General features: G+C 41.3%; 1 protein-coding gene across 2 annotated transcripts; it reads left to right on the forward strand.

Annotated features, from left to right (window-relative positions):
* The first annotated feature begins 1,021 nt into the window (after positions 1 to 1,021).
* On the forward strand, positions 1,022 to 23,648 carry LOC133044808 (dihydrodiol dehydrogenase 3-like). Of its 2 annotated transcripts, none has more exons than XM_061126562.1 (10): positions 1,022 to 1,198; positions 2,025 to 2,307; positions 5,308 to 5,475; positions 6,552 to 6,668; positions 8,079 to 8,156; positions 8,580 to 8,702; positions 18,658 to 18,767; positions 20,268 to 20,433; positions 20,626 to 20,708; positions 23,449 to 23,648. In XM_061126562.1, the coding sequence occupies exons 2-10, from the start codon at positions 2,215 to 2,217 to the stop codon at positions 23,489 to 23,491; spliced, it is 981 nt and encodes a 326-aa protein (XP_060982545.1). In that variant the 5' UTR covers positions 1,022 to 1,198; positions 2,025 to 2,214; the 3' UTR covers positions 23,492 to 23,648. The 2 variants fall into 2 exon arrangements, with proteins under 2 accessions (XP_060982545.1, XP_060982544.1); XM_061126561.1 differs by having other exon boundaries at positions 2,133 to 2,307.
* The last annotated feature ends 766 nt before the right edge of the window (positions 23,649 to 24,414 follow it).

Below are 24,414 nucleotides of genomic sequence, written 5' to 3' on the forward strand. Positions count from 1 at the left end.
AGGAAATCAGTTCTTTAGTAAATATTCATTGGAAGGACTGATGTTGAAGCTAAAACTCCAATACTTTGGCCACCCGATGCGAGGAATTGACTCATTTGAAAACACTCTGATGCTGGGAAAGATTGAAGGTGGGGGGAGATGGGAATGACAGAGGACAAGGTGGTTGGATGGCATCACCAACTCAATGGACATGAGTTTGAGTAAACTCTGGGAGTTGATGATGGACAGGGAAGACAGGTGTGCTGCAGTCCATGGGATCACAAAGAATCAGAAATGACTGATTGACTGAACTGAACTAAACTGAAAGCATTGAGGTGTAAACGTCACCAAGAGAATTTGGCAGTTGAGCCAAGCGATTTGAGATAAAGTTTTAGGGTGTTTCCAGGAAGTTCCACTCCATTAAGCTTTATCATAAATGTGATTTGCAGTTTTTTTTTCCCATTCCGTGGATTGACTTTTCACAACCTTTGTATTAAATTTCCTTTATGCAAAAACATTTTGAGTTTTGATGAATACTGATTTACCTGTTTTTTCTTCGGTTGCCTGTGCTTTGGTAACATATCCAAATCTAGTGTCATCAAGCTTCTCTTCTAGTTTTTCTTCTAAGAGTTCCATATTTGTGTCATGTATGTGTGAGTCTTTGCTGCATATTGAGGTTTATGTGTGTGGGGAGTGAGTGTGTTCACAATGGGGCCCTGAAACAAGTGCAAAATACCCACTCTTTGCAGATTTGTGCCATGCCCTGACTGGCCTTCACTAGGTAACTTGGCATGCTTTAGTCCTGGGATTAGCCCAACAGTCAAGCTAAGGGCACTCAGTTCATATCTGAGTGAGTCAGCATCTTGCCTGGAGGAGGTATGCCTCTTTGATTCCCCTGAATGTATGGCTGTTTTAAAATGCCCTCTATCTCCAAAATCCACACCCCAGTTCTACTCAGGGCTTTATATGCTCTAGTCTATGCCTCCACCCTTACTTCCTTGTCCCTGGCACCATATAAATAGTCTCCCCTGCAACAGTAATGAGCTATTCCAGCTGTTCTTCAGTTTAAGCCTAGGTTTAGGTGAAACAGATAACAGTCTTCGGGCAGCCCCCAAACAGGTTGGAACACTGCATTAAGGTTTTACTGATCAGCCTGGTTTGCTGGAGGCAGCTGGGAATTCTTATAGATCAAGACTTCACTGTTCAAGTCAGGGGAGAGGTAAGTGTGAGAAAAAACACAATAAAATGTCCTTCCTCTCAGTTCTGGGATTTTCCTGATTGTTTGTTCAACATGTTCCTATAGATTTTGACTGTTTGACTGATTTCAGGGCTCCTATGAGGTTTTTCATCTGGTTTCTGATTGTTTTCTCGCATTTCTAAGGGAGAATTCAATACTTCCTAGCTCACCATTTTGCTGACATCACTCCAGGTGTTAAATTTTATTTGACTTCACAACACCCCATTGTATCAATGTATCTTGATCTCCCTAACTCTTTCCATATTTGTTACAGTTTAACTTGTGTATAGGTTCTTCATTTATGACTAACCATTGAGCAAGATAGTAAAGTACATGAACTCATTATTATTTCCATTATGGTATCTTTCTAAAAGTTACCTAACTAAGTCAAAAGATTAACCCCTGTAAGGGTCTGTTTGCACACTGCACATGGTATCCAAAAACTATTAATAATTAATCTCCAATAAACACTTTGTCGGAATGTGTGGGGTTTTGATATTCTTTTCAGAATCTCAACACTGTTGGGTCTGGATAGCAATATAATTATGCTCACGGGAAAAGTAAAAAGGCAATTTTATTTTCCTTTAGTTTTCTTTATTAAGAAATAATATTTTGTAAAATGTTTATTAATCATTCCCTTAGATTGTGTGGTTCTGTGAATGTGTGTATTGTAAAATAGTTAAATTTTTTCAATTGATGTTTGATAAATATTAAACTTAATATTGGAAAAATGAAAAAAAATTGTATGGAAGTTTCTAGTCTAACATTTGGTCAATAATTGTTCAATCTCATCATTATATAATTTAAGATTGCATCAGTAAAGAAGCAAACAAGTTAATTGGCTTCAATCCTCTTCTTATGCCCTGGGTATTGGTTTCACCTTGCCCCTCCTACAATGTATCTGCTAACATTGGAGAGTGCAGCTGGGGCGTGACCATCCTGGTGTTTATCAATTGTGAAGACAGAAGGGAAAAATCAGAGTCTGCTTAGTCAGAGAAATGACAATGGATCCCAAAAACCAGAAGAAAGTGAAGCTTAATGACGGCCACTTCATTCCTGTTCTGGGATTCGGCACTTTTGCATCTCCAGAGGTAAGAGTAGTGATTTGGGGTTGAGATATAAATAGTAAGTGGAGGTAACATGAATGGAAGAGAGCTTGGGTTGTCAAGCACTGAGCTCCTGTGTGACTCTGGGAGGATCTTGTTGTTCCACTAACCAGGTTAGAACCATGCCCTGTGAAAGGGGAGAAAGCATCCAGTCTGCATTCCACATCAGGGTCTGAAGCTGTGCTCACCTGCAGATTTCTCTCAGTTCCCCTCCAGTTTCCAGCTCTTTCACAGCTTAGCAGAAGAAGTGAGACTCGGCTGTCGAGAACACTGATTGTCAGCTGTTTGGCTTTGAGGGCAATTGCAATGGTGGGGTTTCTTTGTGTATTTCATTCCAGAACTCTTCCCTCCTTCCAAAGTAGTGTTTGACCCAGAGCAGTATTTGAGGTGGAAGGTCCTGAAGATAAGGTGACTGAAATCTAATGGGAGAGAATTGCTTTTCTACTGGGGGATACTTGCTCAGTCCAGGCGACACACAGCAGCTATGCTTTGCCTTGTGATTCTGTTTCTGCTTGGAAACTTTTTCTTATGGGAACTATAGTATCATTTGAGGCGATAAGCTACAATCTTACAGGTCAGGCTTTGTACTCTATCCTTGGGTTTTGTAGTGTCTTTTTATTAGAGTATAGTTTTCAGTCCTTGGGCATGAGATGGACCAGTGGACAAGTCTCTAGACTGGAAGCCAGAAAATTTGCTGTCCATCTTGTCTTTAGAGTATGTAGTTGTGACAAGGGACTGGTCTTTAAACTTTGAATCTCACTTTTCTAATTTATAGAATAGAAGAAAATATTCAGAGATGTTTTGCAGACAAAAGACAGCTATTGTTCACTTTGCAAAATGTGATGAGCTGAGGGAAGGGTCCAGCCTAGTACTGAACTCACTGGTTCATTCCTCAGTATATCCCACAAGGCATGCAATCATCAGGAAAACCAAGACTAGACCCAACAGGGGGAACTTGGACCAAGCATCTACCCCCTTGAAACATGAAAGATCCTGGATTGCAGAAACATATTGAAATATTATTCAGCGTGAAAAGGGAAGTTAATTCCACCATTTGCAAACACACAGATGAACCTGGAGAATAGTAAGCAAAGTGAAATAAACCAGAAATAGAAAGACAAATACTGCATGGTCTCTTCATAGGTAGAATCTAAAAAATTGAACTCATAGAAGCAGAGTGTAGAGGAATGGTGACCAGAAGCTGGGGACAAGGTTGGGAAAAATGGGAAGATGTTGGTCAAAGGTCCAGACCTTTTGTAATGCGATGAATGTCTAGAGACCTGAGGTACAGCATGGTGACTATACTTAATATAATCGGTTATATTTTGAAATTTTATAAGAGAATAGATATTAAGTATTCTCACAAACACTCCCCAAAGTTAGCTATGTGAGATGAAGGATCTGTTAACTAGCTTAATTGTGTTAATCATTAACAATAGATAGTTACATGAGAACAACACTTTGTACAGATTGAATAGATACAGTTTTCCTTTGGCGTTTTCTGTGTGATGTACTGGTAGACACAGGTCTTAAAAGCTTTCACCTGGTTTCTTGATGCATTTCAGTTCAGTTCAGTTGCTCAGTCATGTCCAAACTCTTTGTGACCCCATGGACTGCAGCACGCCAGTCGTCCCTGTTCATCACCCATCTGTTAGAGCCTGCTCTAACTCATGTCTATCGAGTCGGTGATGCCATCCATTATCTTGTCCTCTGTCATCCCATTCTCCTCCTGCCTTCAATCTTTCCCGACATCAGGGTCTTTTCCAACGAGTCAATTCTTCACATCAGGTGGCCAAAAATTGGAACTTCAGCATCAGTCTTTCCAGTGAATATTCAGGACTGATTTCCTTTAGGATTGACTGGTTTGATCTCTTTGAAGTCCAAGGGACCTTCGAGAATCTTCTGCAACACCACAGTTCAAAAGCATCAGTTCTTTGGTGCTCAGCTTTCTTTATGGTCCAATTCTCACATCCATACGTGATACTGGAAAAACCATACTTTTGACTAGACAGTCCTTTGTTGGCAAAGTAATTTCTCTGTTTTTTTAATATGTTGTCTAGTTTAGTCCTAGCTTTTCTTCCAAGGGACAAGCTTCTTTTATGTCTTCATGGCTGCAGTCACCAATTGCAGTGATCTTGGAGCCCAAGAAAATAAAGTCTGTCACTGTTTCAATTGTACCCTCATCTATTTGCCATAGATGTTTATTGATACCACTGTTAGGTAATAGGATCAGTAGTTTGGTGAATGGTGCTTATTGGTACCTCTTTTCCCCCCACATATTTGTATCTTAAATCTAGTACATGTCTCCTCTCACCATACCCCTCCCCAAAGTGAATGATCATAACTTTCTCATCATTGGTGTGTTCAAATTTTAATTTTAAATTAAATCACTTTACTTCCTGAACCTAGACCAGAGCAGTGTGATTTAATGCGGGGTAATGAGTCAGGGCTTCCCTGGTGGCTCAGATGGTAAAGAATCTGACTGAAATGTGGGAGACCTTACTTTGATCCCTGGGTTGGGAAGATTCCCTGGGGAGGGAACTGGCAACCCACTCCAATATTCTTGCCTGGGAACCCCATGGACAGGAGGCTCATGGGGTACAGTCCAGTCTTGATGTTTTTATCATTCATCTTGTACCTTTGTTGATTTTGCTTCAGACGTCTCACAATATAAATCCTATCCATGACTACAAGTTTATTCTGAGTCCTTTGGGTTCTTCCAGCAAATCACTAAAACTGGTGGTGGACTTGGGGGGTCTTCTGATGCCTGTGATCAACCACTGATCATCTGGGGTTGAAGGGTTCCTGGGTGCCCATTTAATCACTGACCAGGAACGTTCAGGGAAACTGTCATGGGCCCATCACCACACATACAGAGCTGAACAAAGTCATGAAGAAATGTTGGTTCTTAGTAAGATCAAGCTTCTCTCTTGGCAATCTCTTAATCATGTGAATATTCAACAACTGCTTTTCTTGCTTACATAGGTTCCTAAGAGTGAAGCTCTGGAGGTCACCAAATTTGCTATAGAGGTTGGATTTCGCCATATTGACTGTGCTTATTTGTACCAAAATGAAGAGCAAGTTGGCCAGGCCATTCGAAGCAAGATTGCAGATGGCACTGTGAAGAGAGAAGACATATTCTACACTTCAAAGGTGCTGTGTGTGTTGTGTGTGTGCACGTGTGTGCAAGTGACTGGGGCAGATGACAATTGCATCATAGGACCAGTGGTTTGCTGTACAGTGCTTATTGGTACCCCCTTTTCCACACATATTTGTATCTTAAATCTAGTATCCTTCTCCTCTCACTGTGTCCTCTCAAAGAGTGTAATTATAACTTTCTCATCATTGCTGTGTTCAAATTTTAATTTTAAATTAAAGTAACTTTGCTTCTTTGAACCTAGAGCAGAGCAATGTGGTTTAGTATGGGCTAAAAAATCAGGGCTTCCCTGGTGGCTCAGATGGTTAAGAATCTGTCTGAAATGCGGGAGACATGAGTTCAATCCCTGGGTCGGGAAGATCCACTGGAGAGGGAAATGGCTACCCATTCCAGTATTCTTGCCTGGGAATCCAATGGACAAATGAGCCTCGTGGGCTACACTCCAGGGGTCCCAAAGAGTCAGACGCAACTGAGTGGCCAAAACTATACTATATTTACTTAATGAATCAGAGAACCTGGGAGCAGATTATAGCTTTTCTTATCCTCTGGGAGGCTTCTCGAATTTCTTCACATTCTGAATCTCAGTTCTCAGTTCCAACAAAAAGAGCATTTGAGAGGCACTTTTTGCTTTACACAAAATCTAGCCAAAGTGTCTTGAATTATGTTCTTCTCACATTAATGTGTTCAAAGCAATTTTCCCTACAGTTATGTAAACAAGATAGTAATTAACTTTGAGAAGATGGATTGTTTGATTAAAATAGACTAAGTCTGTGCTTCTACACTCTATCAAGCATAGTTCAGTTGATGGGCATGGTAATTATTTGATAAAATTATTTATATCTTGATTCATTTCATTCCATTGTGAAAGATATACTGATGACAAACTCAATCAAATAATGAAATTTACATGGCTAGGTTAGATAAAGAATGGAACTCAAGAAGAAATGGAATGGTTTTTCCCATGGTCATCTCTTTCTAATGAATAATAATGCCTAATTTTTAAGTGAAAGAAGACAAACACAATCACATACAGAAATCGTTTCCCACAGCTTCCTTTGTTTAATCTCTGCAGGTTTGGTCCACTTTCCTTCGACCAGAGTTGGTCCGACCAGCCTTGGAAAAGTCACTGAAAGATCTTCAACTGGAATATGTCGATCTCTATATTATTCATCAGCCAGTGGCTCTGGTGGTAGGTGATTTGTGTGATCAGTTCTGTTTAATTTCTTGGGTCAGAATGTCTATAACTTGCATTGATGGTTGACAAGATTTTTCTTAGTAGGTTTGAAGGAATGATTACACTAGAGTAGAATCCTGTAAATAATCATTTGTCATCATCATTTTGGGGAGGTTCTTTGAGTCTCTTACCTGCCTCCAATAGAAATGAGTTAAATAATCTGAGTGTCTCTGCCTCAAAATCTTGAGGAAGTAGAAAGAGGCAAGTTCTGTGCATGACGCTGATTAGGACTCAGAGTCTACAGATCTCACTACAGAGTTCAGTGTGGAATGCTGAGCACTGACACAGCCTCACACCTGTACAGGATGAGGTCATTTCATCTCTCATCCTTTCATGTTTCATGGATTTGGTGGTGTCCTTTTGGGTGGATCTAAACCTCACAGTCTTCTCAGGACTCGGGAGACCTTGCCTCCACTGTCGCCTGTGTTCACAGTGACCTTTGCAGACTGTACTTAGCCGTTAAGAACTGTATTACGTGGAGGGGAATTTTCCAGTTGCTTCATTGGTTAGGACTGTGTGCTTTCATTGCTGAGTCAGGGTATTTTGGGGCAGTGGGTTCAATTCCTATTCAGGGAACTAAGATACAGCAAACCCATGGCACAGCCAAAACAAAGTAACAAGAACAAAGTCTATTATGCAAAACTCACTTTTAGAATACAGAATTCTACTCAAGTCATCCTTTGCCAAAGAGTGTATTGGACTATGTAGATGGTAATTCCCATCTACATAGATTTAAGGATTCATAATATTTGACAAAAATATCTCTGTTTTCCTATTCCTTATAATGACATCACTCTTGGTTTGCTTTATCTCAGCATTTTCCATGGGTGGCAGAATGACGTTGATCTGTTCAAGCCTCATTGTCCAGAATATTTGAGAGTATGTCTGCATATTCCACATAGCTTATCAGCCTAAAGAGAAGCTTACTGGTTCATGTGTATGCCCTGAAGCTATCAGATGTTCAGAGTGAAAAGGAATTTTTATATTTAGTCCAGGTCAAGATCGCAATTTTTATGCCAGCAGTAAGGCATAACTTACTGTCACTCCCTGTACAATAGAGGTATTTTGCAAGAGGAAAGTATAAGGGGCAGAAAAAAATTCACTTAAGGCACTGACAGTTCCCATGAGAATGTAAGAAAATTACATCTTTAAAAATATATAGTATGTATAAGAGATTAATGGAAAACTGTCTCCTAAAGGCATTGCTGTTAACTCCATTTGCAAATCACTTTGCAAATATTAGTATGCAGAATGTAATGGAACCTCACAGAGGTTTAGCATCCTAGTCCCAGATGTGCCTAGCAGGCTGGCTAAATGTGGAGAAATTATTTGGTGACATCTCTGAAATGACTGCTTCTATTCCAGCCAGGCGAGGCAATTCTGCCAACAGATGAAAATGGAAAACCAATATTTGACTCAGTGGATCTCTGTCACACATGGGAGGTGAGTCTGGGGAGGAGAGAACCAGGGAAGGAGCCAGGAGAATGGACCATTTCTTTCTCACATCCATTTCTTCCACCTGTGAGAATGGGCTGTGGACCATCAGACTCAGCAGTTCATGAATCTAAGGGCTGGGATGCTGGGGTTGTGGGGAGGGAACCATTGCTGAAATGTTCACAGAGAGGAATGAAATGGAGAATTTGGGACAGTGTAGACAGGCATCTCTTTCCTTCCATGTGATTGTCTTCTCCAGGGTTTTCTAAGGACGAGATGCTACTTCTTCTTCTTGTGTCATGACCTTCTTCCCTTTTATCTTCTTGCTAAGCAATGCTAATTCTTGACCAGAGACCCTCTTAGCGATTTTTCAGCATTTCTTATTGCTATATTGCCATTTCCAAGTGACTGCTCACTAACCCTCCCTCCTAGGCCCTGGAGAAGTGTAAGGATTCAGGGCTGACCAAGTCCATCGGGGTGTCCAACTTCAACCACAAGCAGCTGGAGAAGATCCTGAACAAGCCGGGGCTCAAGTACAAGCCCGTCTGCAACCAGGTGAGAAGCTCAGCTCCTCTCCCTCCTGCTCTCCAGAACCTCCTTCTTACACTGGAACCTGATGTCTGTCTGTCCCTCCCCCCTGTTCATCAGACCTTTGTGAACAGAGGATTCTACACAGCTGAGCCTGTGTCTGGTCCGTGTGAATAAAATCTGTAACAATATCTTTGATAAACTCTGGGTGGAAAATTGGGGATGGCTTCCTGCTCAATTGTGGTGGGGACTGAGGGAATATAATGGAGGTGAAGGAGGTGAAATTCCTCCAGAACTTAGAGGAAGGAGGCATTTCCCTGAGCTGAAAGCATGACCAGAAATCAGGTGTGAATGTGCTTGGATGAAACTGTGTACAGGAAGGAAGACCATGAAAACATGGAATGGGAAGTAAATACAGAGAAAAACCAAGTGAGACAGATGTTAATGGTTTGTGTGGGGTTTAGATGCCTAAATCCTTAGTCTTGGTGTCCCAGCTTCAACAGTACAGAGAAATGTGCTGGAGACGATGAAAGTCACCCAGGTTAGAGCATGAAGTTAAATGCTTATGTTGATCCTAACAGTTGATAAAAGAGTTACTCAGGAATTAGAGCAGACCGTGTGATTTCAGTTCAGTTCAATTCAGTCGCTTAGTTATGTCTGACTCTTTGCAACCCCATGGACTGCAGCATGCCAGGCCTCCCTGTCCATCACCAACTCCCAGAGCTTATTTAAACTCAAGTTCATTGAGTCGTTGAGGCCATCCAACAATCTCATCCTCTGTTGTCCCCTTTTCCTCCTGCCTTCAATCTCTCCCAGCATCAGGGTCTTTTCCAAAGCATCAGTTCTTTGCATCAGGTGGCCAAATTATTGGAGTTTCAGCCTCAGCATCAGTCCTTCCAATGATCATTCAGGATGATTTCCTTTAAGATTGACTGGTTGGATCTCCTTGCAGTCCAAATGACTCTCAAGAGTCTTCTCCAACACCACAGTTCAAAAGCATCAATTCTTCAGCACTCTGCTTTCTCTATGGTCCAACACTCACATCCATACATGACTACTGGAAAAACCACAGCTTTGACTAGACATTCCTTTGTCAGCAAAGTAACATGTCTGCTTTTTAATATGCTTTCTACGTTGGTCATGGTTTTTCTTCCAAGGAGCAATCATCTCTTAATTTCATGGCTGCAGTCACCATTTGTAATGAATGCAGTCACCATAAATAAAGTCTCTCACTGTTTCCATTGTTTCCCATCTATTTATCATGAAGTGATGGGACTGGATGCCATTATTTTCATTTTTTGAAAGTAGAATTTTAAACCAAATGTTCACTCTGTTTCACTTTCATCAAGAGGCTCTTAGTTCATCTTCACTTTCTGCCATAAGGGTGGTGTCATCTGCTTATCTGAGGCTATTGATATTTCTCTCAGCAATCTTGATTCCAGCATGTATTTCATCCATCCAGGCATTTCACAAGATGTACTTTGCATATAAAGTAAATAAGCAGGGTGAAAATATACAGCATTGATTTATTCATTTCCCATTTGGAACTTGTCTGTGGTTCCATGCTTCCCTGATGGCTCAGACGGTAAAGCATCTGCTGCAATGTAGGAGACCCGGGTTCGATTCCTGGGTCAGGAAGATCCCCTGGAGTTAGAAATGGCAACCCACTGCAGTACCCTTACCTGGAAAATCCCATGGATGGAGGAGCCTGGTAGTCTACAGTCCATAGGGTCACAAAGAGTTGGACATGACTGAGTGGTTTCACTTTCCTTTCCTGTTGTTTCATATCCGGTTCTAACTATTGCTTCTTAACCTACATACAGATTTATCAGGAGGCAGGTAAGGTGGTCTTGTATTCCCATTTCTTGCAAAATTTTCCAGTTTGTTGTGATCCACACAGTCAAAGGCTTTGGCATAGTCAATAAAGCAGAAATAGATGTTTTTCTGGAACTCTCTTGCTTTTTCAATGATCCAGCAGATGTTGCCAATTTGATCTGTTTCCTCTGCCTTTTCTAAATCTAGCTTGAATATCTGGAAGTTCACGGTTCACATTCTGTTGAAGCCTGGCTTGGAGAATTTTGAACATTACTTTACTAGTGTGTGAGATGAGTGCAATTGTGTGGTAGTTTGCGCATTCTTTGGTATTGCCTTTCTTTGGGGCTGGAATGAAAACTGATCTTTTCCTGTCTTGTGGCCACCGCTGAGTTTTCCCAGTTTGCTGGCATACTGAGTGCAGCACTTTCACAGCATCATCTTTTAGGATTTGAAAGAGCTCAACTGGTATTCCCAACGCTTCCACTAGGTTTATTCCTAGTGATACTTCCTAAGGCCCACTTGACTTCCCATTCCAGGATGTCTGGCTCTAGGTGAGCAATCACACCATCAAGATTATCTGGGTCATGAAGATCTTTTCTGTATAATTGTTCTGTGTATCCTTGCCACCTCTTCTTTATATCTTCTGCTTCTGTTAGGTCCATACAATTTCTGTCCTTTATTGAGCCCATCTTTGCATGAAATGTTCCCTTGGTATTGAAGGGTTGTTGCTGAACCACGAAAAGATGCTGGGATTCTTGACCTCCAGAGGAGAAGAATTCAATCCGGGGCCAGAGATGAGGCTTGATTGTTCAGTACTTTTGTGTAATAAAGTTTTAATAAAGTATAAAGGAGATAGAGAAAGCTTCTGACATAGGCATCAGAAGGGGATAGAAAGAGTACCCCACTCCTGCTAGTCTTCAGCTGGATGTTATATAGTCACTAGCAGTTTGTTAATGAAAGAAAGGAATGTCTTATAACTCAGAATGGCACCAGACCCCTCATCCATAAGATTATTTTGGGATAATCTTGGCACCAGAGGAGTCATCCTTGGCCATAAAACCACTGACTTGAATCTTGTAGATGGGCAGATTACCATACAAATAGTTTCGTTTACATAGATTAGGGGAACAATGTCTGAGTATAACATAATTGTTTGTCAAGTAGGTTCTGAGCTATTAGGCAGAACGGACTTGAAGACAGAGTCTGGGGTAAATGCATAGTACATGAACATAGCTTAAGATGAACATTTCCATAAGAAAAATGCATTGGTTAACTTATGGTTTGAGAATAGTTAACTTCAGGTGAAACCGGGTGTCATTATGGCAACACAGTATTTTAAGAGAAACCTTTTTAAATTTGTATAGAGAAGGGAAGAAAATATTGTTAGTTTCCTCCTGCCACTTATGAGAGATAAAAATGTCTGACAGTTGTAACCTATTTCCTCCATTTGGAGACCCCTGGCCTTCCTGCCTGTCACCCTCTCAGTATCTGTAATTTTCTTGAAGAGATCTCTACTCTTTCCCCTTCTATGGTTTTCCTCTATTTCTTTGCATTCATCACTGAGGGAGGCTTTCTTATCTCTCCTTGCCATTCTTTGGAACTCTGCATTCAAATGGGTATATCTTTCCTTTTCTCCTTTGCCTTTCATGTCTCTTCTTTTCATAGCTATTTGTAAGGCCTCCTTAGACAACCATTTTGCCTTTTTGTATTTCTTTTTATTAGGGATGGTCTTGATTACTGTCTCTTTTACAATGTCATGAACCTCTGTCCTTAGTTTTTCAGGCACTCTGTCTATCAGATCTAATCCTTTCAATCTATGTCTCACTTCCACTGTATAATCGTAAGGGATTTGATTTGGGTCATCCAAATGGTCTAGTAGTTTTCCCTACTTTCTTCAACTTAAGTCTGAATTTGGCAATAAGGAGTTCATGATCTGAGCCACAATCAGCTCCCAGTCTTGTTTTTGCTGACTGCATAGAGCTTCTCCATCTTTGGCTACAAAGAATATAATCAATCTGATTTTGGTATTGATTATCTGGTGATGTCCATGTGTAGAGTCTTCCCTTGTGTTGTTGGAAGAGGGTGTTTGCTATTGTTATGTAGTTAGAATAGGGAAAAGGAGTCCAAAATCGCGGTGGCTAAATGACAAGGAAGGGAAAAGCCCGTGAAAATAGAACAGAGGACGGTCAAAAGGAGGTCCCAGGAGCAGAGTGAGGACTTCAAGTAGAACAGCGCTTCTGCCCAAGTCCAATTTCCATACAGCAGGCCCAGGGGGAAGAAAAAACCATATAAAAAGAGGAGCCAAAGGGTGCTGTCTCCCTCTCTCTCTCTCTCCCACGCGTGTGTACGCTCTCTCTCTCTCCCACGCAATGGGGTGCTCTTCTCTTTGCATCTTTGGATCAACGTGCCCTCACATCTTGAAGATGGATTTTCCTGCTATCTTCTAAATAAAATAGAGCTGTAACACTGAGCGGTAACACTGATTCTCCTAGAGCTATAACATGGTCCATTCAAGACCTGAAAGCTATAACACGGTCTCTTCAAGACCCAAGAGCTGTGACCTGCTGAGGGGGCTTTAATGTCCGTCACTCCAAATCTTTGTTATGACGAGACAAAGAACCAAGGAGCACACACCACAGAGATCATTCTGTTGTTTTTGAGATTCTTTTGGTGACTATGATGGCTACTCCATTTCTTCTAAGGGATTCTTGCCCACAGTAGGAGATATAATTAACACTCATTTGAGTTAAATTCAGCCATTCCAGTCCATCCAGTCCACCTATCCAATCCAGTCATGATTCCTAAGACGTTGATGTTCACTATTGCCATCTCCTGCTTGACTACTTCTGATTTGCCTTGATTCATGGACCTAACATTCCAGGTTCCTACACAATATTGTTCTTTACAGCAACGGACTTTGCTTCCATCACCAGTGACATCCACAACTGGGCGTTGCTTTTGCATTGGCTCTGTCTTTTCATTTTTTCTGGAGTTATTTCTCCACTGATCTCCAGTAGCAAATTAGGCACCTACCGACCTGGAGAGTTCATCTTTCAGTGTCCTATCTTTTTGCCTTTTCATGGGGTTCTCAAGGCAAGAATACTGAAGTGGTTTGCCATTCCCTTCTCTAGCAGATCATGTTTTGTCAGACCTCTCCACCATGACCTGTCCATCTTGGGTGGCCCTACATGGCATGGCTCATAGTTTTATTGAGTTATTTATACAAGGCTATGTCCATGTGGTCAGTTTGGTTAGTTTTCTGTTATTGTGGTTTTCATCTGTCTGTCCTCTGATGGATAAGGATAAGAGGCTTATGGAAACTTCCTGATGGGAGAGACTGACTGAGCAGTATGGCAGGTCACTGCTGGTCCATACCTCTGCAGGAGAGACTCAAACACAGTTCTGGCTCAGTCTCTGTGGGGTCTCTGTATCCTGGTGCTCACAAGGTTTGTTTGAGCCCTCTGAGGTCTCTGGAGGGTACGAGGTTTGATTCTAAACGTGATTTTGCCCCTCCTACTGTCTTGCTGGGGCTTCTCCTTTGCCCTTGGATGTGGGGTATCTTTTTTTGGTGGGATCCAACATTATCCTGTTGATAGTTGTTCAGCAGTGAGTTGTAATTTTGGAGTTCTCACAGGAGAAGATGGGCACATGTCCTTCTACTTCACCGTCTTGTAGACTTGTAGGCTCATCATCCCTTGAGGCAACATTTTTCATTGGGACTGTTTCATGGGGGCTTGTTGGTTAATATTGGGTACCAAAAATGCAAATTCTTCTTTGTCTTGTGGGGCTAAGGGGATTGTATAAAAACAATCTTTAATATCCAGAACTATAATTGGCCAATTCTGAGGTATGGCCAAAGGGGATGGGAGTTCAGGCTGCAAGATCCCCAAGGTTTGCATTACTGCATTAATAGCTCAAAGTTCATGAAGCAGCCTCCATTTGCCCGATTTTTTATGGACTGTGAGAACTGGAGTATTCCAAGGACTAGTACTCTCCTCTATGTGTCCTGCTTGAAACTGTTCTTCTACCAAGTCTTGTAAATGTAGAAGGTTCTCCCTTGCTAGAGGCCATTGATCCACCCAGACAGGTTTATATGTAAGCCATGTTAGAGGTGTGGCATGTGGTGGCAGAGAAACTTTGGTGGTGGTTTAGTCACTAAGTCATGTCTGACTCTTTTGACCCCATGGACTGTAGCCTGCCAGGCTCCTCTGTCCATGGGGTTCTCCAGGCAAGAAAACTGGAGTGGGTTGCCATTTCCTTCGCTGGGGTATCTTCCTGACCCAGGAATTGAACCTGGGTCTCCTGCACTGCAGGCAGATTCTTTACCAACTGAGCTATAAAGGAAGCCCAGAGAAACTTTAATGGCCCTCAACTAGCCCTTTTCTGTCCAGTTTTGGCTGAACAGATGAAGGAGAAGTTCTCCCTATGAATTCTTTCCTAGCTGTTTTGCTGGTTGGCATCCCATTCTTGCCATCATATGATCTGCCTTTTCCTCATTGGAGAGGACTAGGTGCCAAAGGGCAAGCAGATCTCTGCCCCATAAATTACAGGGAATGTCTGCAATAAAAGGTTGGAAGTGAGTAAGTTGTTTGTTGGGCCCTAGGCAAGGAAGAACTGTTGCACTTCAAGCAAATTGTTGAGGTTCCCCCAAGCCTGATTATCTTTTCCTGGGGTTCATTCAAGGGCCAATCAGCTGGCCATTGAGGAGAAGTGATGACGGAAATGTCAGCCCCAGGATCTAAGAGTTCAGAGAACATTTTCCCATGGATTTTAGCCACACATGTGGGCCGATCTGAGAATATTTGTGTAAAGCACACTACTTGGTCACCTGTGCTCCTAAATCCTTGTTCTCCTCTGGTGACAGGATTATAGGTGTTAGGGGCAGCAGAAATTGCTTGGGCTAGCTTGCTTGGTTTGTGAGCCTGTGTACCAACATTTTGACACTCTTTTTTTTTTTTTTTTTTTCCATTTATTTTTATTAGCGGGAGGCTAATTACTTTACAATATTGTAGTGGTTTTTGTAATACATTGACATGAATCAGCCATGGATTTACATGTATTCCCCATCCCGATCCCCCCTCCCACCTCCCTCTCTACCCGATTCCGACACTCTTGAACAAAATCAGCAAGGCTGCCATCTTGACGAATAGTGTTAAGGGTGGCCTTGCAATCTTTATTGGCATTTTTATAGGCTAATTGTTTTAACAAAATGTCCTCTGCTGTAGGACTATTAATTTGATGGTTGACAGCAGATGAGAGCTGGTCTACAGATTCAGCAAAGTCTTTTTTGGGTCTCTGTAATATCATAACAAATGAACTGGTAGGCTCACTGGGTTCTCATACTGTCTGCTCTTGCTTCAGCAGAATTTTGCAATCTGTACATATGCTCCCACCAGTATACCTTCATAAGTCAGTTGGGCTGTTGGACTGATATACTGCCCTGTGCCTATGAGCATTTGAAAAGTAAGATTATTTATTGGCCAAATTAGTACAGGCTAGCTCTTGGCACAACTCAGTATAAGAGGTAAAAATCTGTAAACTGGGGGGACCATGTAAAGCTGTTTTGGCTAGCATTTTAACATCATAAGGAGAGCATCTCCCATGCAAGCAAATTTCCAACAGCTTCCCTGTATGTATACAGAGAATTGATCCCATTCAGTCTAACACTAGATTTAGTTCCTTTGAAACCTGACGTCAAAAGTTTCATGGGTTGCAATAACCTGAGTGGGATTATTGGGGTTGGGCCTGTAATTGATAAGGAAAGCAAGATGTTCCTCAATGTCTAAAGCACCCATAGGAAGGTCAGAGGCCATGGCCTGCTGAAACCATGTCAACGGCTTATCCTTCCGAGACATTTCTGGACACAGTGGAGCTGGCGGTGGTGAAAAATTGTCCTTGAGCTTGGGTGGCAAAGTGGCGGAAGGGTTAACAAAATGTCTGGGGACACTGTCTTCTCACATTATTTCTCAGTCTGTCAAGGGTATAGGACTGATTGCACTAGCCCCCAGGTGGCAAATACAGTCATGGGTATGCGATCCCCTTTCCTGTATGCTGTTTTCAAATTTTCTCCCACTGGATCCCAATTTTCAATATCTAGAGTGCCTTCTTCCAGAAACCAAAGATTATATTTAACCACCTCTACTAGCAATTGTGTCGATGGCTCCTCTTTCACCTGCACTCCTGCAGTCCAGAGAAGGTGCCTCAAAAGCTGGAGATGGTGTTTCTCAGCTCATGTTTCTCAAATCCTTCCCCACAGATAATCCTGACTTAGACAACAAGGGACTTCCCACCCTTAGAGTTTGAGGGCCTGGTCGTGATCCAGGCGTCTCACCTACAGCTCACTGTCTTCACTTTGAGTATTTTCCCTGGGGGGAAACCTTCCCAACTTCAGGTCCCTATTCAGGGCCACCTGCCATGTCCAGCACAGAGGGCGAGAAAGACCTGAACCAGGGGTGAGTGAGTAATGAAAAGACAGACACATCTAATTTGCAGGCGGGGGATCAGGGGGCCCTCCTGCTCTCCATGGCAGGAAGACAAGAGGGCTTCTTTCAGCCCGCACTTTTATGGGCAGAAGTCACATGAGATCATTAGGAAATAGCTGTACTGGAGAGTTTGATTAGCGCACCATAAAGAGGAAGTAAAGTTGAGGCTCTGCTGTTGATCAGGAACATTTGTTTTGTTTCCACGGGGATGCATGCAGGGGCCAGCAGTGAAGCAGAGCAGAGAGCATGCCCAGCCCCAAGTCTGTCCATTCAGCATGCTTACTAGCACAATCACGAGGGCACAGTTTGCCACACCCGCAAGCCATGGGGCAGGTTCTGGTCTCTGCTGTGCCAGGCTGCAACAATATTTTGCTCACCAGGGTCTGATTGTGGTTCACATGTCCTTTTGAGTCATCTTAAGCTCTTTTAATGTAAAATGGTCACTCAATCATTGTGTTACCAAGATATACAGGCAAGGTTTTGACAACTACATTGTATTTATCATTGTTATTTTGTGATGCTAATTAACTTGTTTCTGTAATCCTAGATTATGTAAATTAGTAGTTAAACCTGAACTCCTTAAAACATTAAGGTTAAATATTTTGACAAGAAAATGTTAGTTGCATGCTTTGTCTCTAAATGAACCCGGGTAGGAAGTGCATGGTGACAAGTTGTCCCACTGTGAGTGACAGTACATTTGTTCTTCTGGAAAAGTTATTATTAGCTAGATATTTTATTTTGAAATGTGTATTTTCCCTGGTGAAATTATCTAGTCATCTGTTGAATGATAACCATCATCAGGGGAAGTTTGATTTTCCCCAAGTTTTCATGTAATGGTTGAGAATCCATTGAGGACTTTCAACTGAATTAACTATTTCATTGGAATGTTTTTCATTATTTTCCATTTTAAAGACTCTTTTTAATCTTCTGACCTGACATTTTATTGTAAAAGTAAAATTCCCTCATTATTCAGGATAAAATACATCTATTCCTATAAGACAGGGTAAAACACTGCACTCCTTCACATTAACTGTCATTTTCTGAGAAAAGATTTATTATAATAATCACCATCTCTGGAGAGAAACGTTTTTGCTCTTTCTTCCTCTATCATGAATTTTTATTGCCTCTGTGTGCTACATTTGCTTTCACTCATGATTCCCTTTGGTGTTCAAATCTACTGAAATGTTACCAATGGGAATTCATCAAACGTTTTTGCTCTTTCTTCCTCTCTCAGGGATTTTTATTGCCTCTGTGTGCTACATTTGCTTTCACTCATGATTCCCTTTGGTGTTCAAATCTACTGAAATGTTACCAATGGGAATTCATTTTGTCCTTCAGACATTTCTTCATAAGACTGTGCAATTTCTTTCTTTCTGGCATAGTTTGATGTCCAAAGCTTAGTCAGCTCTTTTCCTGTCCCAGGTCTGGAATTAGGCATGTGTCTTGGTCTGTTCAGTGGTGTTCAGCAACCAAGATCTGGTGCATAGAATTACTTGTTCTCAGTAATGTCATTATTTTTTTACCTTTTCAGGGGACAGAAATATAATTTTTAAAAAATTCTTTCTTTGATATTTCCAGCTGTAATTTGATGTGACAGTTTTTCTTTAGCATATATAATTCTTACTTTTAGCTTTCTCTGGTGTATTACCTTTTCATATGATCTCTTTTTTGTTGGCATTCTACAGGTGGAATGTCACCCTTATCTCAACCAGAGCAAACTGCTGGAGTTCTGCAAGTCACACGATATTGCCTTAGTTGCCTATGGTGCTCTGGGAGCCCAACGAACATTACAATGGTAATGAACATTATTGATGGCCACAAGGGGTTTATCTAAAACTCATTTTTGATGAAAATTTTATTGTTCCGGACTCAGTGCTTTGGAGATAACTCTCAAAGGGTAGAGGGGAAAGAAGACAGATGGGAGAAATCCTCTTTTGTCTTTTCATCACCCAGCTAGATTTCTTACATTGCATGTGTCTTCTATATAGATTTTAGCACAAGTGTCTGCATTAAAATCTCTACATAATCCCCCAGTTGATAACTAAGACATAAACTTTGTCATAATTTACTTATTTATGGACTAATGAGCACATTACTATAGTAGACTTACCAAGCCTCCCTCACCTTATGTCTATTTTTTTTTTTTTTCATTAGTTGGAGGCTAATTACTTCACAACATTTCAGTGGGTTTTGTCATACATTGATATGAATCAGCCATAGATTTACACGTATTCCCCATCCCGGTCCCCCCTCCCACCTCCCTCTCCACCCGATTCCTCTGGGTCTTCCCAGTGCACCAGGCCCGAGCACTTGTCTCATGCATCCAACCTGGGCTGGTGATCTGTTTCACCATAGATAGTATACATGCTGTTCTTTTGAAACATCCCACCCTCACCTTCTCCCACAGAGTTCAAAAGTCTGTTCTGTACTTCTGTGTCTCTTTTTCTGTTTTGCATATAGGGTTATTGTTACCTTGTTTCTAAATTCCATATATATGTGTTAGTATGCTGTAATGTTCTTTATCTTTCTGGCTTACTTCACTCTGTATAATGGGCTCCAGTTTCATCCATCTCATTAGGACTGGTTCAAATGAATTCTTTTTAATGGCTGAGTAATATTCCATGGTGTATATGTACCACAGCTTCCTTATCCATTCATCTGCTGATGGGCATCTAGGTTGCTTCCATGTCCTGGCAAATTCAGGACAATAATGCATAATTCCCAGGTTTATCATGATTTAAAAATGAGTATAATGTGAACCATTTTTTGTAAACATTTGTAGAAGAATTTCACAATGTAAATAATTATGAAATGCATGGTCTTCATTTTCAGACAATTCAACTTTTATCAACACCTGAGACAAGTGAAAATTAGGAAAAAAATGAAAAACAAAGTATTTCCCAATCTTTCCCATCATGTTCTCCTTTCATACCATTGTTTTTACTTTTGAGCATTGATTAGAAAAGCAAAATAACTACAGAGAAGTAAAAGGAAACAAAATCCACGAGTTTGGCAGTCCTGGTCTCAACTCAATAATACATCTGAATCACTGGAAGAGATCTGTAATCATAGAATTGGAGGTGACATATTTGAGGTTCTGTATCAGTTTGTCTTCAATGAAGCCATGGAATTTTGTGTTTCTAACAATATCCAAGGTGATACTGATGATACTGGTTCATGGACCACACTTTGAGAAGCACTGGTCTAGAGCTGACATACCTAATCTGTTTGGGAAGCCTCTTCATAAACTGAGTACTTGATCTTAGCTCATCAGCATTTCTGAAATTCCTTCCAGGGTGAACCCGAACTTCCCCTTTCTCTTGGAGGACCCGGTTCTCTCTGCCATTGCCAAAAAGCACAAACAAACCCCAGCTCTGGTTGCCCTTCGCTACCAGATACAACGTGGGGTTGTGGTTCTGGCCAAGAGTTACAACAAGAAGCGGATCAAAGAGAACATACAGGTGATGAGTGGGGCTGTGGGCAGAGGGCTCCTAAGGAATATCCTTCACGAGGGGCATTCTTTGTCTAACTGAGGACAGACATGGCTTCCCTTTCCCCTCTTGTTATCCCTATACAGCTGGAAAGTCCTCCAGTCCCCAGGGGGAGGCCGGCTCCTTGGGGGAAAAATTAATGTGATTCTTCCTTCTTTTCAGGTGTTTGACTTTGAACTGACTCTGGAAGACATGAAAGCAATCGATGGCCTCAACAGCAATATAAGATACTATGATTTTCAACAGTAAGTGACTTGTATATGTTCCACAAATACTGTTTTCTCTTGCATGTAGATCCACAGAGGAATAAGTTTTCTTAAAGCTTAACTTCAGGGAGACAGCCCTGGTTTCCAATGTAGGAGTAAACCAAGGGCTTCCTGCAGACCTCATAGCAGAGATTTCCTCTAGAGTTCTGTCTTTGAGCAACAGAAATGTGACTGGGGCCCAGGACAGCCAATAAGTAAACCCCCCAGTGTTGACATTGTGGTGAATTCATTACATTGTGCCCCTAATCCCTGTGCCTGGTGTCCTTCCTCTCAGGGCCCAGAGGCCCAGGAAACACAGAGAGTGCAGTGCCTGCAGCCCATTCTTCTTTCAGAAAGTGAAAGCATTAGTTGCTCAGTCTTGTCTGACTCTTTGTGACCTCATCAACTGTAGCCCACCAGGCTCCTTCTTTCAGGGACTGATGCAAATGTTTCACCTTTAATTCTTTATAGAATTGGGAGGAAATGATACACAATGACTGTATAATAAGGAATCCATCCTGAATTACACTCCTGCTTATCCTAACACAATTGTAAATGCATCGTTGATATTTCTGGAGGAGGGGCCCATGAAGGCCAACATGCTTCAGTGTGAGAAGTCACAGTGAGCCTGGTGCCACTCCCTCTCCTAAGTGTCTGGTGGATTTTCTCTCTGATGGACTTTTCTTTATCAAGACACCGTCTATTTCTTCCAAATGTATCTCTTTATTGACCTTTTCCCCATCACATCTCCCATTTCCTCATCCTTAAAATGTCACCAAATGAATTTTGAGTATATCATGAACTGACCTTCCAGAGACAGACTTCTGTACTTAGCTGGACACACCTGGTAAGATTGTCTGGGTCTCTCTGGTTTCTTGAGTCAAGACTCACTCGAGAGTAGACTTTGTCCATCAGGGGTCCATCCACTGGGGAGTTCCTACCTCCTTGACTTTATTTACTTATTACTGTGTAATTCCAGCTGCCTAATTACTGCAGGAGGGTGTCAGGACTGAAGAGACAGAAGACTAATCAAACAGAGAGATATTGGGAGGGAGTTTAAAGAAAAGGGAACACAAATTAGTGATTTAATAAAGATTTAGTTTCAAATGAAAGATCTCAAAACTTCCCTTGTTTGTAGTGTTCAGTCACTTCAGTTGTGTCTGACTCTTTGCAGCCCTATGGAGTGTAGCCACCAGGCTCCTCTGCCCATGGTATTCTCCAGGCAAGAATACTGGAGTGGGTTGCCATGCCCTTCTTGAGGGGATCTTCCCCACCTGGGGATTGAATCCATGTCTCCTGTGTCTCCTGCATTTCAGGCAGATTCTTTACCCACTGAGAAGTGGGAAGCCTCCTTGTTTGTAAAGAAGATATATATATATATATGTATGTATGTACATTTACATATGGGCTTCCTAGTTGGCACTAATGGTGACAAACTCACCTGCCAATGCAGGAGACCTAAGAGGTGCAGGTTGGATCTCTGGGTTGTGAAGATCCCCTGGAGAAGGGAATGGTAACCCACTCCAGTATTCTTGCTGGAGAATCCCGTGGACCGAGGAACCTGGGGGGCTACAGTCCATGGAGCTGCAAAGAGTCAGACACGACTGAAGCGACAGCACACAGCACACAGCACGTACATCTGGGCTTCCTAGGGGGCGGTAGTGGTAAAAACCCGCCTGCCAATGCAGGAGACGTAAGAGATGCAGGTCTGATCCCTGGGTGGGAAGATCCTCTGGAGGAATGCAGGCAACTCACTCCACTATTCTTGCCTGGAGAATCTCATGGACAGAGAAGCCTGGTGGGCTATAGTCCATAGGGTCACTAAGAGTTGGACACAACTGAGCCACTTAGCATGCATGCATACTTATGTATATGTATATTATGATTCTGAATAAAGACATGATGAAAAATGAGAAAAGATAGCAAGTTACTTTTCTGTCCTCAAAAACTTTTATGTAGTTCTGTACTCTCCTTCATTATGCTGGGAATGCCTAGACTTACTCATCTTTGTAGCTTTACATTGATAGCATAGCTCCTGACACATGGAATGGCTCAGGATGCACTCTTAAATGAATTGAATTGAAAAGAACAAATTTAGAAAGAAACATCAGACTATAAGGAAGGAAAACAGCAGTAATATTAATAAATACAAGTGTAGTCATATAATACAAATTAAGAAAGCAGTGATCACATTTTATAGGTATGATTGTTTAGGTGTATGTGGTATTTCTTCAATTTAGTAGTTCCTTAATGGAAGCACCCTGTATTTGTGGGGTGCTCAATATTTTTTTTCCTGTTGAATAGATTTATGAAAAATAGCAAAGAATTCCTTAACTGTGATCCTTCTCACCACTTAGGGTCAAAAGATCCACCTGTGTCTGAAATGACCTTCACAGTTACCCCTAGTTCTGTGCCCTCTTTTTTTTTTTTTTTATTAGTTGGAGGCTAATTACTTCACAACATTTCAGTGGGTTTTGTCATACATTGATATGAATCAGCCATTGTAACCTGAGTCAAACTACCTGTCACTGTGGGGTGAATATTACAATTGAATGTTGGGATTGGACATGCAAGTGCCGTGTGCACATGGAGCAGACACCTGATGTGTGCTTGTCGGGGAAGAAGATGGGATGTGTTTATAGATTTAGAGTTTTAGCCCACCCTGACTGCGTCCACAGAGTAATGCTCTCTATTACAATATGACAGATATAATAAATTATTTCTCCTCTTTCCCTTTCAGAGCGGTTGATCACCCTGAGTATCCATATTCTGAAGAATATTGACTGAGCGGTCCACCATGCATTCTACCAGAACTTCTTTTCTAGGGTTGTGAAGAGCATTTCTGTACTTGGTGGAGATGTTTAAAAGAAGTGTATGAACTTTTGAAGCTTGTTTATCTTTTAAAACTTTTTATGAAATAAAGAAGACTTCAAATATGAATTCTAGTTTTTCATGATAACAAAACAATTTGGAAAATAAAACAGAAAGGACAGAAAATAAAGATAACCTCCAATTAACTTATTTAATAACTCAGATGCCTTTTCCTTTATTGAAAATGAATTAGTCGATCTAAGAAAGAAATGGAAAATTTTATTCGAGTCAGATTTGAGAAATATAACCCAGGAAGAGCATCTCAGAAAGCCTGAGAACTGTTCTGTCCTTTAGAAGTCAAGGCACAGGGATTTAAATTTTGGAGACAGAGGGCTCTGCATGAAAAGACATATTATTGACAGTGTACATAATCCAGATCTATGCATCATCATGGTGGGTCATGTGACCCCTTACAAGGTCAAGAAGAAATTTATCTTTTAAGGGATAAATTGTCTTACTGATGCTAGGAGACTGTTGCTCTTCAACGTCGTGTAGGTCTTCCCTCTGATGTGGGGGGTTCTGGTCCATGTGTCATGCAGACACAAAACTCACAGTAAGGGAGAGGAGAGCAAAGGTGGAGAAAGGTTTTTCATGTTTAAATTTTTCTTACCATAAAATATAAATTTAATCTCATACTTTCATGACTTTCCTATATAAAAGTATTTGCATGTTTATTTACAATATGAAATAATCTTCAATATATACATTTTACACTTTTTTTTTTTTCCCAGTGTAAGCATTTTTGTAAGCTATCAAGTATTATCTGATGGTTTGCAGGGAGGAAGGGCTTGGGAAAGAGTTGAACTGGGAGGTTGGGGTTAGCAGATGCATATTA

This window comes from Dama dama, chromosome 23 (assembly GCF_033118175.1).
Source record: "Dama dama isolate Ldn47 chromosome 23, ASM3311817v1, whole genome shotgun sequence".
Lineage (NCBI taxonomy): Eukaryota > Metazoa > Chordata > Mammalia > Artiodactyla > Cervidae > Dama > Dama dama.